We start from the raw sequence: 19,794 nt of genomic DNA on the forward strand, positions 1-19,794 counted from the left end.
AGGGGAATTAAAAGGAAGGCAACACCCTTCCCCTGCAACACTTCATATGCACGTGAATTTAATGTGTGCCTACTTGGATACAGATTCACAGAAGGGATTCTGCAACACTTTTTGTGGAAGTCATACTGATCTCCTCTTTCTAGTAAAGAGAAGCAACAATACAAGTGTAAGGTGCAATATGGTTACCCTGAGGATCGTGCAATACTTGAACAATAGACAAAATTATTAAGGAGATGAATGAAATAAAAGAATATGTTTTTCTCTGAAAGTTAGCAAACTGCACTGCAATTTCAAGGCTCTGAAACAAGGGAAAAGGAGGAACAAAGTATTTTGAACCATTTTGGATGATGGGTGGGTGGAATTGAGCTAGGAAAAACACCTGCACAATGTTAAGTCATTAGTCACTTAGGAACCATGACCACTGCATTCCAAAGGGATTACAAAAGCAGCTGCTGATGCTTTGCTGTGGTGAAGGTGTGGACTGACAGGTACCAGTTTGGGATGTAGGCCAGTCTGAGAGAGAGGTTCTGGTGGCTTGGTGAACACTGCTGTGGGTGTATCATACTGAGGTAAAGGAGGTGGTTGCAGCTGAGACAGAAAAAGTGTTCTGAGATTTAATTACTTACGTGAGTAGCAAGGAAGAAGAAAGGAAATAGTCATACTCCAGCAGGAGCAATGTGTAACGTCTGAAGCAATCACTATAAGCACTGAACGCCTGAACTTAAGAACTGGTTGATGCGGTTTGTCACTAGGGCTGTGTGTGAAGATCAGGTAACATCAGAGGCTTGTGGCTCTTACGGTTTCCAAGGAATATGAATTAAGGAAAAGAGAAAAAGACCAACTAAAGTAGCTCTGAACAGCAATCAAATCCATTTGAGGCGATTCCCGGAACAAGTTTTGACAGCCTGAACATCCTGGAAACTTCCAAGAGGAGGAAGGACCTCTGAATTATAATGTAAGTGGAGATACACTATACCAGATATACTGCTGCTTTAGTGTTTTTCTTTCGGGATAGGGCTAGCATGAATGTCGTATAAGTAAGTACTCTTTTAGTCTTCATGGTATCAAAACAAAGTTTCTCAAAAAAGTGCAAGAAGCCAATTTTTTTGTAAAATCAACCTTAGAAACAGCTGTTGGAGCTTAACTTCTGCTTCTTTTGCAGTTGTTTTTTTTTTTTCTTTGTAACTTAAAAAAATAAGTTAGTCTGAATTTTAAGTCATTACTGAGTGCTAAAACATGATCAGTGGAGCTTCAGAATCTTAAACAGATAAATATTACTCCCCACAACAATGTCACATTTTTACCTGTACACTTTTAAGCGAGGGTACAAAAATAAAAAGAAATATATTCACAGTTGCAAAGATAGACAGGCTTAGAGTTTGCACTGATAAAAACTACTCATGGTTAATAGTTTGAGGGTTCTTTTTGAAATAAAACTTTTGCTGAAATAGTAATATGGAGCTGGCTAACATAATAGGTAAATAGACTTTTGTTTCTGGTGGGAGTTTATCATTTCATGTAAGTCAGGGGGCACTGGCAATAATTTGAGACCCAAAAAAACCCCTCTAAAACCAACTCACAGCTGTTGAATGAAACCAGAAGTGACATTAACCAACCTGGAAGTTAAGTAATCAGGAAATGTTCCTTTTTCCTTCATAAGGCTTTTACATCCCACCACACTGCCCGTTTCCTCATCCTTAAAGATAACTTATTCATGGCACACCTATTATCCTTTGTAGGAAGTTCTTCTTGTCTTGGGATTCAAGAGAACGCATTTCCTCTGAGTAAATAATTTTGGTATCTCCTCCCATAATTACACCCACGTTGAGTAGGAACATTGGCATTAGACATACATATATTATAGGAACTAGTTAATTCATTTGACAAGTCTACAGGTATTAATAACAACTGCTAAGTACCTCTCCCTTCTCTCAAATTTCAGCTGACAGCACGAAAAGATTGCTGGGTTTCTTCTTTTTATGATTAATGTGACTTGGACATCCTTGAAGAACAAAGTAGAAGTTGTATGCAATTCTCATAAGCTGAGGGAATGGCAGGTGAGTTCTGTGTGTCATTTGCTTCCCTTCAGCAGGTACTTTATTCAGGACTGTCTCCTTAAGATACATGCCCTGTAGGTATCTGCTCAGATTTCTTATCTGAAGGAAATTTTGTATTGTAATTTGTTCTTGCACTTCATTTTCAAAGTTTTATTGTGGTTATTATTAAGACCTGTTTGAGAATAACTTTTGAGCTAAGCAGAGGATATTTTTTTGGGGAAAAAAGAAAATAAATTCCCATTACTTCAAAAGGCACCATGCAGAACTCCATCTAAACCCTTTATTTTTTAAATGCTATTTCGGAGATGTGTTATGATTTGTATTAACAAAATTAGTGTAACCCATCCTAATGGAGCTGTGAGCATGGAGCCTATGGATGGGAATTCAAAGATGCATCAAAACCCTACCAAAGGAAAACAGTAATGACAATATCTCTGCTTCTTAAAGTTTAAAATGAAGATGATTATTGAACTGGGCAATTGCAAAGCAGGGTTCTCTCTTGTTTAATGATGAAACAAACATTTTCAAATCAGTTTTTAAAATGTTGCTTTGCAGGGAAAGCAGCAGCCTACTGCAGTTCATTGTTGTCCCAGATAGTCATGATAAAGATTCTCTTTTTCAGCCCATCAATGCTTACTCACATTACTTCTTTGTGGTCTTAGACTACAAAGAAAAAAATTATTCTTCCTTGAATTTAATTATGGCACTTTTTTGCATAAGTTAGATTTTACTTTTACTTCTTCAAAGATTATATGTAAATTGTAGATTAATATGCAGCTATATTGTTTCAGATCTGACTTAGTATTTCATTGCTATGCTATATGGTATGAGATAGACTTGGAAGCTTGTTTGAAGATCCCTACCATAATAGTGCATGGTGCCATAGGCACCATCCTTTCCATCCCACTCTTTTGTTGTTGTTGTTATTGTTTTCTTTTGAATTCCCTTTAAAATGGTGGCGGTCACGTCCCCCCATCCTGTCCCCCCTCCCCCCCCAACCTCATTATGATACATAGCATTAATAAAAGTGATTTGGAAGAACCTTCACCAAGGTACCTGCCCTGAGCATTTGCCAAAACTTGCAATGCAATGCTCCAGGTGTACTCTGTGGAGTCTCATAGGGCAGATATAAACACAGAGGACAATGCCTCTCAGAGCTCCTGAAGACAGTATAACCGCTCAAGTTTGAGTGTGGCAATAAAACATGAACTATAGAAGGGAAAACAATCTTGCAAGGAAGATCATATACATACTTGCTTGCCAAAAAGGTAGTTTAGCATTTAAGGTGGCAAGAGCCACTTTATGGATTTTAAACCACAGACCGTAATAACAGTATGTGTGCAGGAGGACACTTGATATCGGAGAACTCCGAGCACACTGTAAGTCATCAGAATTCCTCTAGGACATGAAGGCAGTGCCTACTAGAACCAGAATCCCAGTGGTCCAGTTGTCACTTTGGATAGAGCTAAATTCAGTCAGATTGATTTCTTTGTCAAAAGCTCCAACTTATGTCCTCAACTACCTCTTGTTCATTCATGTAAGACAGATGATGTCTCACTATGCATCCTTCCCTACTCTAGGCCAAATGGCATCAGGATGTAAGCAGGAAAGTAAGATGTCCTAATAGCCATTTCTGGGATCCTAAAAATATATATGTTGAAAATGTAGAGGGGCTACAGGCCGCTTTATTTGGTGCTGACAATGAAATGACACTGATTTGCCCCTGTAAATTTTTTTTTTCTAAGTCCAGTGATAAAACAGCATCCAGCGGTGTATAGGAAGTATGTAAGTCCTTGGTGTATGACAGCCCTGTAACAAAACCCAAGCAAAAATGTCTATTATTGACCAGTAGACTTAATTTAATGGAGCGTCTGCTTTTTAGTTGTCCTTCCTCCAGTAAAAGATAACTGCTTTTAGCAACCTCATCATGCCACTTACTAGCAAATTACTTCTTTCCATGCTGGCTGCTTCTTCATGTCTTTTCTTCTGTTTTACAGATCTGACACCGACACATATCAGCTGGCAGCCATCAGTAAACGCAGGCACACACCATACTGACAGATATGCCAACACTGAGCTGACTGTGAGGCGAGGACAAGCCTTCACTATTACCCTGTACTTCAACAGACCAAAGCAGTCTGGGGAGAGCCTAGCATTTGTCACTGAAATAGGTAACACTCCCTTAGCTTAATCCATGTTCTCATAGAACTGTAATCTTTATCCCTTGTAATTGTCCCCTTATTCTATTTAGAGATGCAATTTTTCTTCATCTATTTTTAATGCTTTTCCCCTGCTAATGTGCACATTTCAAGTGTGAGGTTAATATTGAAACCACACTCTGGAATGGAAAGCAATTACCCCTTCTTTCTGGCAGGACCATCCCCCTCAGAATCTCATCGTACAAAGGCTGTATTTAACCTCACTCAGGTGGGGACAAGTGGCTGGAGTGCTGTCCAAGGACCCAGCGAGTCCGGCTATATGAACTTTACAATATCCAGCCCAGCCAATGCTGTCATTGGACGATACAATCTCATCCTCCAGATAACCTCAGGGAACAAGATCTTCTCCAGATTCCTGGGGCAGTTTGTTTTACTCTTCAACCCTTGGTGCCCGGGTAGGTACCAATGCCTTTGCTCTCTTGAACATAACGGACCTATTTGCTTTCATATCTGCACAGTGAGCTTGCACCCTCAAGCTGTCCCTCTCTGGGTTGCCAGCGGCAGCAATCTCAGCTATCTGTTCAGAGATCTGGTTTTACTACATTAAAAAGCTGCTGCCACACATCCCCCCTGCCTTTTATCCTAATGAAATGTGCTATATAGGGTGATATCATAGACTCTTTCCTCAGGACTAAGCAGATCACTTTTTCTGTAGACGAGGGCTGACAGACTTTCATAAGTGCATGTACTTCTCAGAATTTGAAGCAAGCATACAGTAACATCCTTGACTTGCACCTAAATCAAAGCCAGACTGCTCTTGTAGATGTTAACTGCAAAGACAATAGCTCAACTAACTTTATAAAAACTGACAGAGGGTTAGCGTGAAGAAGATTGGCATTTCCCATGTCTTTCATCATGGGTTGAAAAGGGACATCTCTTGCTGCTCCATTTTTTATTTCTGCAGTCGCAGCAAGTTGCAGAAGAAATGCAAATTCCTAAACTCATTTTGCAAATATGCGATAGTCTAGAAACCTAGATTAGCCTTAAAATATACCACTCTAGAGTTAAGGGAGCTCTTAGCCAGCCAAGTGACTAAACAGCTTATAAAAGAAGAGAAAAGTAACCACAATCATCCACTATTTTCTTCTGTGACCATATGTTAGTCAAGGGCCACTAACAAATATGTCAAGAGCCAAGATGAAAAAAGCTGCTAATTAGCTCAGCATGTCTTGGATGACAGAAATAATTACAGAAGTACGTTCAGGAAACTCAGACTGTGTCTGCATAGACAGTCCTGAGGGAAAAACCTTCCCAGAACCCCCTGAAAGATCACTTGTGGTGTAACTTCTAATTGATGGAAACCACACTGCAGGGACTGAAATATTTGGCAGCTCCTGAACTGGAGCACCAGAGTAGTGTGTGGTACTCATGAGACCAGACAAATTATTCTCAGATGAAAACTGAGAAAAATTAAGCTGCATGCCATTCCAGTTTAAAACTAATGATTTTGCAGAAGAGCCCGCCAGATCTATCAGATGATGCAATGACCACTGCCAAACAAAAGGGAGTATCCTTAAAGTAGGATGCTGCTGAATAAGCTTCTGCAGAGTGGAATAGCTCCCTGATCCTGACAAACAGGAACAGATTCAGTTTGAGGATATGTTACTGCTATAGTAAATGTCATAGCAGAAGGGAAATAGAAAATTTATTTTCTCAGCAAAGGATAAATGGCAGATCTGGTCTGTAGATATGGTTCCACATGGGAGGTTATTCATTAAGCTGGAAAAGACAGGAATTAATTCATAAACTGTAATATCAGTAAAGAACTACTTACAAGAAAACAGTCAGGACTAGAGATGAAAGGAAAAGCACTGGGTTGGAGAAAAGCTACTAGTGGATCCTTAAGTGTCATCTGAAAAAACACTCTGATCAAATGGTTCATTACTGACTTTGATACGCTGACATGAAGCAGCATTGTCCATACACAGATGGGCTGGGATACCACTTAGAAATAACTGGCTGACCTTAGAGACTGGAGTAGTTGAGAAGGGATAAGATATAATAATACAAAATAAAAGACCATACATCTAGGGAGAAATAACAATAATTTCAATGGCAGACTTACCAGCTGGAAATCATGGAGAATGTGAAAGTACTTGTTAATCAAAGAATGAGAACCAAAGTGAAATGGCCCTGAAAAAGGCAAATGCAATCTTAAACTGTAGAAGAGCAAACAGTTACTCAGATTTAAATATTAATGCCATTGTACAAGGTGATGAGATCTCATTTGGAATTTTCTTTCGGTTCATCTTTCCTGAACAGGTATTATCTATTAGAACATGTTCAGTGAAGGGTTACTAGGATAAATGAACACATGAAAAGCTTTTGGACAAGGGAAAATTTCTAGTTTAGCAAGCTGAAAGCAATTAGTTTCACAGGTTGTATAACTGAAATAAATACAGAATTTGGACACAAAAAATACTGATCTTACCATAATGGTAACAAACCAATATGCTTATTAATTCACTAACGATTTGTTTCAAACCTGTGGATAAAACAAAAGTGATGTTTTAACATTAAATGTCCTTAAGAGACTTTATTAAAGAGAAATCTAAGATACCTGCAAGTCAGCCTCTGATAATGATGCATTATGTCCTAATGCTGTTGAAGGACTGTACAGTTAACTACTAGAATAAAGAGTGCTAATCATGAATTAAATGAATGATCATACACTTCTTATCTATAGCTCACAAGCGAACATGTCAATCGTAAAGCTTTAGGGGATAAAAGGATATGTATGTTTGAGAATTTTGTAGAATATACCTTTTTTTTCCCTAGATGTCTGATACTTGCTACTTGTTTGTGTGGCAAAGATTATATGAAGAAATAACTAGAAGTATATCTACGTTAGAAAGCGTACTTACATATTGATTAAAAACTATCAATAGAAGTTCACATCCCTGTTGTTTCTCACTATGCCAGGATAAACTTTAACTTCAGAATGAGAGGACAGAATATATAACAACTTTGTATTTTTGTATTAAAAGGAATTAATTTAATAAAGGATTAGGTCTATAGTGGTCTGTCTTTCTATAACTGTCAAAAAAGAGGACTGTTGTGGCTGAATGCGTTTTTTTTCTCTTTGTGTGCTGAGAGTAACAGAAGAAGGGGTTGTTACTATTTAGTCATACTTGAAAGGAAGAGATTTGTTGTGGTGTGTTGTAGGGTTTTTTCCTCCTTTTAAACTAATGTTAATTTTGCTCTGAGTTATTGGTAGGAATAGTGTTGTTATAAAAAAAGTCTACTTATTCAAAGAACTGGCTCTAGAACATTATAATTGAGAGCATATAAACCTTAGAAAAAGGTTTCTTCAAGTTATTATAGAAGGATATTTAGATTGCTCAGAATCATAAACTCATAGGGCTAGAAGGATCTTAGGAAGTTATCTAGTCCCACACCATGCTCTAAGGCAAGTTCAGTTTAGCACTTAGGTCATTCCTGACAGATCTTGAATTCCTTCTTAATGATCAGCCTTTAGGGAAGCTCCAGTACCTCCCCCAGCAATTCACTCCAATAAAACACTAGCCTTTCCATTAGAATTTTTTCCTATTAACTAACGAAATCTTTTTTGCTTTGATTTCAGCATACAACTTCTCATCCTACATACGATAGACACCAAGAACAGATTTCCTCCCCCACTGCCCCATCCTCTTCACAAGAATTTCTGGAATTGATTACCGTGCTTGCCCTATTCCTCACCCCCATTTTTTTCCTACCTTAAATAATTCTGAGTTAATTCATAAGTTATATTTTCTTCATAAGTTATATTTTCAGAATTGCTGAGCATTCTCAGTGCTCCTCTCACTCTTTTCAACTCGTCCACACCTTGAAGTGCAGCACCTGGAACTGCACACAGTTCTCCAGGCCCATGCTGGCCTAAAAACTTGGGAATCAACAATGATGATATTATTAAAAAAAAAAGTGTGGACAGCCACCACAAAAATAGACTTATATCATGTGATACAATTTTTAAGATAAATTACACAATCTTTTTGTTCGCAGGAAGGGAAGGATGGGAAGTTCCTATAGGAAGGTAAAGAAGTTGACTCAATAAAATAGAAAAGCTGATTTTTATATGTATTTCCTGAAATCCTGAAGCTTTCAGAAAATAATTTTAAACATTATGAAATTAAACACAGAACTAAGTAGATATTGCTACCTTAAGAGTGATCAAAACAACCTAAACTTCTATGGGAAGCCAGTGCTTTCATAGCAGCTACATACTGTGCCATAGACTAGGGAAACCAATGAGTAACAATGAAATCAAAGTGAATGGTTGAGCAGGCTATCCTAATAACATTCCTGATAGCACTTTGGATCAGGCAAGTAGAGATCTTCATTTAGGAATCTTAAAACAAGACGAACACAACTGGAAAACAGAGAAAAATGTCATCTGTGTGATTCTTTTCAAATGTCTATTCTACTTCTAACTACCCTGAGAAGGCAGAAAAATCCAGTGAGCTAGCCTGGACTTTTCTCCATCTTCCTCACAAAAATACAATGTACAGATAGGGCACATTTAGATAATACACAAAGGATATACCAAAATTAGGGAAAACAGTTAAAGTAGTATAACATGGATTTTTTTCCCCTCCCAGGCCATATACAATAGCAGGCATTTTCACTGACCTGTACATGTTCAGGGAGCTATAACAATGCATTTTCCAAATGGCAGTTTTCCCCTTGCTAAATCAAGATACAAATGTTTTTGAAAGGTTGCTAGTATTCTCAACTTTAAGTGTAAAAGTATGTCCAACTTGGTTTTCAGGTGATGATGTCTATATGGCTAATGAAAATGAGAGACAAGAATATGTTCTAAATGAAAATGGAATAATCTTTGTGGGCAATGCAAAGTACATTGAAGCAAGAGGATGGTACTACGGACAGGTAAGCTGTAAGGAATTCATTTGGGCTCTTATTCTGTCTCCAGTAGCATTTTCTTTTATTATTTGCCTCTCTGACAGGTATGCCTATTTATATGAAAACTGAACAAACCTGGCCAGCCTTATTTGTGCTTTGCTCACTGTGTGCCTAATAGGACTTTGGTGTGAGAGATGGCTTAGCACAGCACTGCAGCTAGGACTGACTTCTACATGTGCTTAAAGCTCATGGTACAAGTGTGGACCTCATCTGTGACCAAAGCATCCACAGTACAAGTGACAATATTGGCTCTAACACACCCACTATTTTTGTAATGCAGCTACAATGGGCCAGAACTGACATTGACATAGAATCATAGAATGGTTTGGGTTGGAAGGGACCTTTAAAGATCATTTAGTCCTACCTCCCTGCAATGAGCAGGGACATCTTCAACTAGATCAGGTTGCTCAAAGCCCCATCCAACCTGATCTTGAATGTTTCCACAGATATAACTCAAGAGAATCTGATAACTGTAGTCAGAATAAGCTTGGTAGTTCTAGTTTTACTGCAGTCATCTCTTCTGATGGCAGAAGGCATCCTGCCAGATTTTTGCTTTATTTAGTTAGCCCTGTCTTTAACCAATATTGCAGTGTGAACTGCACACTACTGTCTTTGTGCCTCACCGTCCCTATCACCTTTGGGCTGGAATATCTTAGAAAGGAGGAACTGCAGTAGAATCTCCTCTAATTCTGTTTGTGAAACTATTTTCTTAAAAATTTATCTTACCTGATCACAGTTTCAAGATGACCTTCTAAACACCTGTCTCACCATGCTTGATCTGAGCCTGTACTATCGTCAGGACCCAGCAATTGATGTATCCCGAAGAGGAGATCCCAAATATGTGGGCCGAGTAATCAGTTCTATGGTAAGAAATGGACAACTTAATCTGAATTCCACATGCTTAAGCAGAAAGCATTAGTTATACCACTGAGACTCAGCCACCTGCACCTTAAGCAATATAATTAACTAATGTGGTGGGTTGACCCTGGCTGGATGCCAAGCGCCCACCAAAGCTGCTCTAGCACTCCCCTCCTCAGCTGGACAGGGGAGAGAAAATGTAATGAAAAGCTCATGGGTCGAGATAAGGACAGGGAGAGATGACTCAGCAATTACCGTCGTGGGCAAAACAGACTCGACTTGGGGAAATCAGTTTAATTTATTACCAACCAAATCAGAGTAGGATAATGAGAAATAAAACCAAATCTTAACACACCTTCCCCCCACCCCTCCCTTCTTTCTGGGCTCAACTTTACTCCCGATTTCTCTACCTCCTCCCCCACAGTGGTGCAGGGGGACGGGGAATGGGGGTTGCGGTCAGCTCATCACACATTGTCTCTGCCGCTCCTTCCTCCTCAGGGGGAGGACTCCTCACACTCTTCCCCTGCTCCAGTGTGGGGTCCCTCCCACGGGAGACAGTCCTCCACGAGCTTCTCCAATGTCAGTCCTTCCCATGGGCTGCAGTTCTTCACGAACTGCTCCAGCATGGGTCCCTTCCATGGGGTGCAGTCCTTCAGGAATAGACTGCTCCAGCGTGGGTCCCCTAGGGGGTCACAAGTCCTGCCAGCAAACCTGCTCTGGCATGGCGTCCTCCATGGGCTGCAGGTGGATATCTGCTCCACCGTTAACCTCCATGGGCTGCAGGCGGACAGCCTGCCTCACCATGGTCTTCACCATGGGCTGCAGGGGAATCTGCTCTGGCACCTGGAGCACCTCCTCCCCCTCCTTCTTCACTGACCTTGGTGTCTGCAGGACTGTTTCTCTCACATATTCTCACTCCTCTCTCTGGCTGCAGTTGCGCAGTTTGTTTGTTTGTTTTTTTACCCCTTCTTAAATGTCCATCACAGAGGCGCTACCACCGTCACTGATGGGCTTGGCCTTGGCTCCATCTTGGAGCTGGCTGGCATTGGCTCCATTGGACATAGGGAAAGCTTCTGGCAGCTTCTTACAGAAGCCACCCCTGTAGCCCCCCCGGCTACCAAAACCTTGCCACGCAAACCCAATACAGTGCATTACACACAATTGATTTTGTGCATTCTGTCCATTGGCCTATTTTTAGATCAATGGAAATGATAATGATAATGGAGTTCTCCTGGGAAAGTGGCAAGGAAGTTTCCATTCACATGAGAATCCATCCAGATGGGATGGCAGTGTGGTAATCCTCCAGAAATGGCGTCAGGACAACTACAAGCCTGTTCAGTATGGCCAGTGCTGGGTTTTTGCAGGCGTGATGTGTACAGGTAAGCTTTAAGAACAGAGGACTATGTTGAAACGGAGGCATTTGTGACCTCTGGTTTTATCAAAACTATGAAGCAATTAATTCTACAAGAGGAACAGTGCTCTGAAGACTGCAAATGCTGAAGAATCACAAAATATTTAGATACTTAACTTTGTGTCTCAGATATTTGTAATCATTGAAGGAAAACTGTGTGTGTGTTTTGTTTGTGGTTTTTTAATATATTTCAGTTCTGAGGTGCTTGGGGATTCCAACTCGTTTGGTTTCAAATTTTAACTCTGCCCATGATGTGGATAGAAACCTGAGTATTGATAAGTACTATGACAGCTCTGGAAAGAGTCTTAATATCGGCAAGGACTCCACATGGTAAATACAATTTTTTGCATCTCACCAATACTTAGAGAGAGGATTTATGAGACTTAAACATAAACACTAGTAGTACAAAAGCAACTGAGTGGACAAAACTTAATACAAATATCTAAATTAATACACTAGACAACCATTTGGAAAGAAAACATACTTTGTGGTTTTGAGATATGTTACTTCAAACAACCAACCAGCCCAATTTTTTGCAGTCACTGACCTCAAGTTGCAACCTTCTTTAAAAAAGTATGTTTCTATTGACAGTGTACCAGTTCCCAAGGCTCTTTTAATTATTGACACCTAACCAGTCTGTTCCTGATAGTGCAGCTGTGTACCTTCCATGCTCTTAACTGGTTTACTGCTGCCATAACTTTCTCTCATTCACACATCCAAAGCCTGTGTTTCTCAGCTTGGCCTGTCACTTTCCCCAGGTAGATGAGAGCCTCCCCAAGAAGTTTTCCAGCACTCCTTTAGCTATACCTTCCCTTTGTGGGAGCTGAAAAAGAGAGAACAATCCCAACACTCTCCAGACTTGGTTATTAAACATTGTAGTCCAGTGCTGTAAACTGCAAGTGATCCATGATCATCAATCAAACACCAAAATTTGAGTAGCCAAAGAAACATGATATTCTTTAAATAATACCATTTCATAGTTTAGTTGCCCTCCAGTTTTAAAATCTTTACTCTGCAGCCACTTCACTTTTCAGAAAGTAACTAACTAGGCCCAAGGGTATATCATATAGCTCAAAGTCTCTGTGCACACTAGGCTTCGCCAAAAGTATCATCTTTACTTAGTCTGCTTCCTTTCACTGAGTGTATGTGGTTAAAGGGTATGGGAAGTCTTTCACTTAACTTCCTTAAAAGTATTAGCCTCTGAACAAAATTCAGCCAACAAATCTTTTCTGGGTACTCCTGTGACCTATATTTTACCAATCTTTCGTGCTATCCTTTCCTTTTGGAGTTTGTGGAACTCATTACCACTGGATGCTGTTGAAAACAAAGCTATGAAGAGCTTTCAAACAGGACAAAAGAGATTCATGGAGAATAAGATGACTAATGACCATTAAACCCAGTGGTCTCAATGCAATGACTAATTCAGAAAGTCCATAATTCTCTGACTGCAAGAAATCATAGAGCATATCAGGGGAAGGGTCATTCTATTCATGTGCTGTTCTTATGTCTTTTCTAAACACTTGCTGCTGCACACTACTATAGATGGACTATTGGACTTTATGAGCATTTTATCTGACCCAGTATAGCTATTTTAAGTTTCTATTTAAACAAAGCATTTCCCACATTTGAAGGTTACTGAACCCAATCACCAAGTGTTGCCTATATCCAAGGCTTAAATCTTTCACTCATAGTTCATATTGCTCCCAAAGCAAGCTGCTGACATCTATATTCTCTCCCTCCCTGCCCTGAGGTCTACACCTCAAAAGCAGGTAGTAAATCTATCCTTTGTAAGAGGTCGTGAGTTGCTGTAACTAGACAGCCTGTGTCGCATCTTAGAGAATCTTTAAAAAACAAAATTCCCTACTCCATTCAAATTGGAAGTTTGTACTATGCTTTCTAGACACTGTTCTTTGTCTCCAGGGATTATCACGTCTGGAATGAAAGCTGGTTCATTCGCCCAGACCTGGGAACATCATACAATGGATGGCAGGTTTTAGATGCGACTCCACAAGAACAAAGCAAAGGTAACAGTATAAGTTCTTAGCATGACTTAACATTCCTTCTCCAAACTGAGCATGACTAATAAATTTTGACTTTTTTTTTCATGTTTTAGGATTATTTCAGTGTGGCCCTGCATCTGTCATAGCCATCAAAGAAGGTGATGTAGACTTGGATTATGACACTTTATTTGTGTATACGGAGGTGAATGCCGATTGCAACAGATGGATTGTGTACAATGATGGAACTAAGAAAAGAGTTTATTGTGATACTGAAATAATTGGCAGGTTTATCAGCACCAAAGCTGTGGACAGCAATTCCCGTGTGGATGTCACCTATAATTACAAATATCCAGAAGGTAAAGGAACTATTACAAATTATCTCCTTGTTATCACCATTATCTCCTACTGAATTCTTGGTGCTAGGAAGCTAGGATGGGTAACCTGTTTTGTTTGAGCATCTCTCCCCTTCCTTCAGAAAACATTTCTGCCAGTGTTCTCACACTACTTTCTTAATACAATGGGTATTATGTTACTGGTTTTGTGTATTTAGTAGTTTCCTTATTAAGACACAATATAAAATATACTTCAGTCCCTTACACAGAAGTGCAAAATGTAATATATACACAAAATGGGGCTATAAAATGTTTTACTACCCAAGGCAGAAAAAACCCTCAAGCTGTCATACCAAAAAGTCTTAAAACCCATCATGTACCACGGACTGTGCACAGGTCTGTAGTATGGGAAGTTACAGAATAATAAGTACTAGTTTTCTGGCATATCTGGCAGAGGGAGTGGGGCAACAATAAAACCACTAATCCAAAACCTTGAACTCCAGTCCTCTAACACTAGACATCCATCTCCCATATGACCTCATGCTCAGTCTCTCTCAGTAAATAAGTTCTTTCTTGCTGTGTCCATTCCAACTCCTCATCTTTCCTTTTGAAGTCCCCATTACATCCCGCTCCCAAGAGGAGCGACTCACTCAGTCTCCCTCTCTGACTGTATAAATTCACCAAGTTAGGCTCTCTTGTGCTCCTACTCTGACATCCAGCCATCAGCTACCCAGCTATTCAGTTGTTATGTGTTTGCACTCCCAACAGACTCAGTCTCCACATTACCAGGTTTTGGAAACAAAACTACTAGGAAACAGTAAGGGGACTAAGTGCTGTTCATTTGTACTTAGGAAAACAAAGCAGCAAAGGTTAAGAACTGCATAGCCATATGTTTGCAGGAATATTTTGATCTTCCCTCAAAAAACTTGGCACCTATGTTTTTCCATCTTTTTTATATTTAGGGTTACATATTTCATATAATAGTTTGCTTAATGTTTGTAGCTCAAAGTCTTAAAAAAAAAAAAAAGAAAGAGGAAGATGTATTTCACTTTTCTAGAGTTTGCCATTCAGAATCAGTGGCCAAATTTCAATATTTCACTCCTCAAGGTTTTAGTGCAACCATATTTAATACAGAGGCTGGTTATCATCAGATTAGCAAAGTAACACTTCTCACACTACTGCATGTTCTGACCAAAGAAAAAGAAATCTTGCATCTTAAACAAATACAAATGCATCGTATTTCATTTTAGAAATAAATAATATTTATTAAAATATGGGGAACTTCTAGGTATTGCTTATTTCTGGATGATGCAGAGCTGATACCCTATATCATTCTGAAAGCCTTTACACAGAGAAGGTACAATGGCAACAAAAGTATGAATTTTACTTGGTTCTCTCCTTCGACCAGGTTCTTCTGAGGAAAGAAGAGTTTATAAAAAGGCCTTGGCCAAGATATTTGGATCAAACATCACAGAAGGACGCACAGAATCTCCAGATGAAAGATCTTCAGAGACAATTAGAAACCCTGGGATCTCTGGGAAATTCAAGCTGGCTGAACCTCCAGTGTTTGGCAAAGACATTACCCTAATCTTAATTCTCAATAACCTATCTTTTGACCGGAAGACCGTGAAGGTGGACATGAGTGCATCAACCGTCCTGTACACAAGGAGAGCAGTGGCAGAGATCCTGAAGGCAACTACTTCTGTGGATCTTGGTTCTAAACAAGGTAACTTTTAATGTCCCTAAGGAGCCAATATAGCCCTCTTCTTAGCCACATGAAGGCAACTGGAAGGAAGAAACATCAGTATCATATCTATATCAGCCTTGTAGTGCATCTACTTGTTCCATCTCTTAATAGCATTGTTTATGACTACGTTTTACGAGTTTTTTTTCTCCTCTGAAAACTTTCACTAGTTCAACCAGGAATTGAAGGTCTCATGAAATGTTATATAGGCAGCTACATTTATATTATAGCTCCAGAAGCAACACTACGTGCGTGTGTGTGTACGTGCGTGTGTGTGTACGTGCGTGTGTGTGGTGATTATTACATATATAGGAACACATCTTACTCTTTTAACAAACAAAAAAAGTCTGATGTATGCTTTCTGGCACTCAACAGGCAACACTAATAGAAATTAACCAGGACAAAAGTTAAAAGTTAGAGTGAAACTCCCTGTCTCTCTTTTGAGGAGTCAAGGCTATTAAAAATATATAGAGAGACACCTTTTTCATCCCCAGGGACTACAAAGATAAACATTTTTTCCATACACAGCAGAAAAGTTGTAGGACTACAATACGCAGCTGACCAGGTCATTTGAAAAGGATCTCTGTGAAACTAGACCCAAACTTTCTTCTTGACTGAGGTAAAACAAATAGGATATAAGGAGGGAATAGATAAAAATGGTTATACCTCTAATTGTAAGAAATACAAAGGGACAGGAATCCAGTGAAATGCAGATGAGCAGATTCCTTCAGTTTCAGGCCAAAATCCTCCACTCAAAACTGTAAGGGTCAAATGAGTTAAAGTAGAAAAGGATCACCAGAAGAGGGAAATACACAACCAGTCTCACAAGGAAGAAATATAAACAGACTCCAGCTGTCTTACCTTCTGTTCTCTTCAATAATTTCAAAACCCTCACAATAACTCTCTTCTTTAGCATTCTTTGAGGATGTAATGGTTCCTAAATATGTCTGAATTCCAGGGAAACATATCCGGTTAAAGATCCCTTATTCTTATTATGGAAAATATCTGACTACTGACAAGAGGATCCAAGTTACTGCTTTGTGTGAAGTCATGCACATGCATGGGGTAAAGCTCCTGGTGGAGAAGACAATCATTTTAGAGGACACAAACATTATCATTAAGGTAAACACTTCTCTCCCTGATGTCCTGAACAGACAGAAAGAACTGAAGAGTCTTTCTGGAGCTCAGATCTTAAGAGAAAATTTGGGATAAATGCATTAATTTAGGCTGCAATTTCAGATATTGCTCTAAAATTCCACCTGCTTAAACTGAGAAAGTAAGCGTGCAAGAGACCAATTTTGAGTCTTTGCCTCAATCTGCCCCGTTCTTCAGAACAGTTCTGTTACCTTGTTTCTTTCCCAGTCACATGCCACTGCTTTATATTCACAGAACTTGTTTTCATTCATCTGTATTCTAGTTATTGGCAAGTGCTTGTGTTGCCTTTAAACAACTTTGCCTACTCCCGAAATACAGACTTAAACCCTTAATTCTAATCAATGTCAGGGCCAGTTTATAATGTTTTAACGCTTTAATTCTAATCAATGATGTGCCAAAAAAAAAAAGCCACTCAGCAACCCAAAGATCAGACAGGTTTAATGAGATCTGTCTGTATAGTCAGGGCTCTATTTCACTGAAATTGTGCAAAAATATTGCATACAGCTTGACAGCACCATTTAGCTAATCCAAATCCAGCTTCAAGTATTAGGAAAGGCATACCAACTGTCAGTTAAATTTCACTGCTCCTACCTATATCTTATTCATCCTGAAATATGAGAGATGTTCTGCTTACAGTTTGACTTTAGTCTGACTCCAGAAAAGTGTAAAACGATGAATGATCAGAAATGTGTCTTTGTCCTTTAGATTCCTCGGCGGGTTGTAGTGAACAAAGCTGTTACTCTAGAGATCTCATATGCCAATCCCCTCCCTGAACCTGTGGACCGCTGTGTACTGCTAGTGACTTTGATGAATCAACAGGTCAAGATACGGTAAGTGAAAGCTGTAGCATTTACTCAGTGCTTCTAACATGACCAATAGCATGTCTAGTTTCTCAATGAGAAAAAAATCATGGTTGAATTGTCTTTTTCATATTTGCTATTTATGAAAATAAAAATGTCACCAAACATATATTGATATATTATGATTTCTCAATCATGTATTTTTTTCCACGTAGGAACTTCTTTAACAACCAAAAACTGCTAACATTCTTCCTTCCTGGAAAAGCAAATGGGCATGTCAAATTCTTTTGTCTCTCTGACGTAGCATTTCTCATTTCCATCAGTCTATTCAAGTGTAAATGAAGATGGTACTATCTTTTCTCATTTCTTAGTCTACACAAAGCCTCAAACCTTAAGTAATTCTCAAAAACCAAGGCTGGGTCTCAAGTAACTGTTGGTGCCCTAGCTATCATGCAGTTCTGCTTCTTGGGAATCTCAAGGAAAGACAATGCAAGCCTGAATTAACTGATTTTTAATTTTTTTTTTTTTTCTCAGTCTGGCACGACTGGCACCGAGGGAGAGATCAAAAATTTATTTTGAATTCACACCTCGCAAGACTGGGCCCTTACAGCTGCAAGTAGACTTCTCTTGTGACAAATTTTCGCATGTTAAGGGATTTGTAACCATTGCAGTAGCACCTGCATAATGTGATGGAATCAATCTCCTATTTCAGCATTACCATGGCAAGACATTCTCCTCTGTATAGGGACAGTGATGATAGCAAGAAACTTTCCACAAAAATTGATGACCTCTTACATTGCAATAGAATCAAGTCTCCTGCTTTCACAGTGCTTAATTATTTAGTCCCTAATTGTATTTTTTTTTTTTGTCCTCTTGTTTAGAAAAATGTAGCCCCTTCCTTGTAGAAATAATTTCACTGTTTTCTCAAATCTCATTGTGTTAAGCTCCTGGTTTTGACTTTTCCATCAGATAATTAATACAGTCTCTTTGTGGTCACAGTCTAATTGTCAGCAATAAAAACTATTCATATAACTGTATTCTTTTGTAATGAATTGTACATTCCATGGAAATATTATGAGAAATCACAAGATTGAGGAAAGTTCTTTTTCCTTCATTTCACAAGCTTCTTACCTAAAAAAGTAGAACATTTCCTCCATTGTTCATTTAATTTCTGTATTTTGACACACCTATAACTCTGTGAAGGAGGAGGAAAAAAGCCTGTGAAGGCTGGAAGAAGTAATGTTTCAGGACCATGGCAACAATATTTCTGTAGCCTGTAGGCATAGGCCTGTCACAGAGTGGACAACACATGTACATATTCAAATCAGTAACTTAATTCCTATATAACGTGACAGAGTCCCAAGCACCACAAAGCAGGGGGAGAGTCTTGCATTAATATGGAAGTCCAGCAACACAAGGTAACTAACACTGTTTTGCCCACCAGCGTAAGGTCGCTGGAGACAAGGAACACATTTGTCTTCAAACCTTCCCAATGTAACTCATTCACAGGCAGCCCCTACTCCACATCTCTGTCACAGTGTTTGCATACAGACATCTCTTTTGCGGGGTCCCAATCCTAACATTGCCAGGTACCAGGTCTCACCTGAAACGCACTTTCAAGTAGCCTTAAGGATTCTCTCCTACTGCAGGCAATGTAGCCTCTCCAGGGACTAATGGTTGACAGAGCACAGTAACCACCTGGCCACGCTTAAGCAGTAGGGCGTGAGGCAATAATGGTGTACAAACAGCTCTGCCAAGCCTGAAGATTTAGCTTTGTTGTCCGACTTATAAAATGTTTAAAGCAGAATTAAGAAGGCCAAAATTCTGAACCACAGAGCTGTCAGGTGTTCGATATGGACATCTTTTGGCTGACAGGTGATAATATTTCAGAGGCTGACGCATCCAGACATGATCACAAATTCTTACAAAAAAAAAATACACAAGAAACTATAACAAAACTTTAGATTCCTTTTTTAAAAATAAATTCAAGCTGCAGGTAATTAATTTTCCTTTTTGGTTGTCAGCAATCTTGATACGAATGTGGAAACAAAACAGAAAACAGCAACAGACAAAAAAAAGACACAATGTAGAAGTATAGAGGTGAGGAAAACAAGGGAACACCCCCTTCTCCCCTTACACTCCTTACTCCTCAGTCAGAGTCCATTGAAAGTTCAGAACAGCGTGCAACCTCCGCTCGGGACAAATTGGCAGGGCGTGTTTCTGGATAAGTTGTGACGTAGGATGAGGGAGGAGAGAGCATGAGGGAGCTTCAGGAGTGGAGAAGAGAGTGTCTGTAAT

The 19,794-nt window shown here is 39.3% G+C and overlaps 1 protein-coding gene across 1 annotated transcript; it reads left to right on the plus strand.

Moving 5' to 3' along the window:
- Positions 1-503: 503 nt before the first annotated feature.
- On the plus strand, positions 504-18,550 carry LOC143166916 (protein-glutamine gamma-glutamyltransferase 6-like). The gene is made up of 14 exons (XM_076351774.1): positions 504-955; positions 1,943-2,057; positions 4,055-4,228; positions 4,432-4,671; positions 9,045-9,163; positions 9,933-10,061; positions 11,253-11,433; positions 11,660-11,795; positions 13,386-13,489; positions 13,579-13,821; positions 15,206-15,523; positions 16,500-16,663; positions 17,402-17,526; positions 18,031-18,550. The coding sequence occupies exons 2-14, from the start codon at positions 2,051-2,053 to the stop codon at positions 18,179-18,181; spliced, it is 2,091 nt and encodes a 696-aa protein (XP_076207889.1). The 5' UTR covers positions 504-955; positions 1,943-2,050; the 3' UTR covers positions 18,182-18,550.
- Positions 18,551-19,794: the final 1,244 nt, after the last annotated feature.

Source organism: Aptenodytes patagonicus, chromosome 14, assembly GCF_965638725.1.
Source record: "Aptenodytes patagonicus chromosome 14, bAptPat1.pri.cur, whole genome shotgun sequence".
Taxonomy (NCBI): Eukaryota; Metazoa; Chordata; class Aves; order Sphenisciformes; family Spheniscidae; genus Aptenodytes; species Aptenodytes patagonicus.

Excerpts from the sequence above, each read along its gene's own strand:
- LOC143166916 (XM_076351774.1), top strand. Across the intron at positions 11,434-11,659 it reads TGCAGGCGTGATGTGTACAG|TTCTGAGGTGCTTGGGGATT; the intron begins GTAAGCTTTAAG and ends AATATATTTCAG. Across the intron at positions 17,527-18,030 it reads AATCAACAGGTCAAGATACG|TCTGGCACGACTGGCACCGA; the intron begins GTAAGTGAAAGC and ends TTTTTTTCTCAG.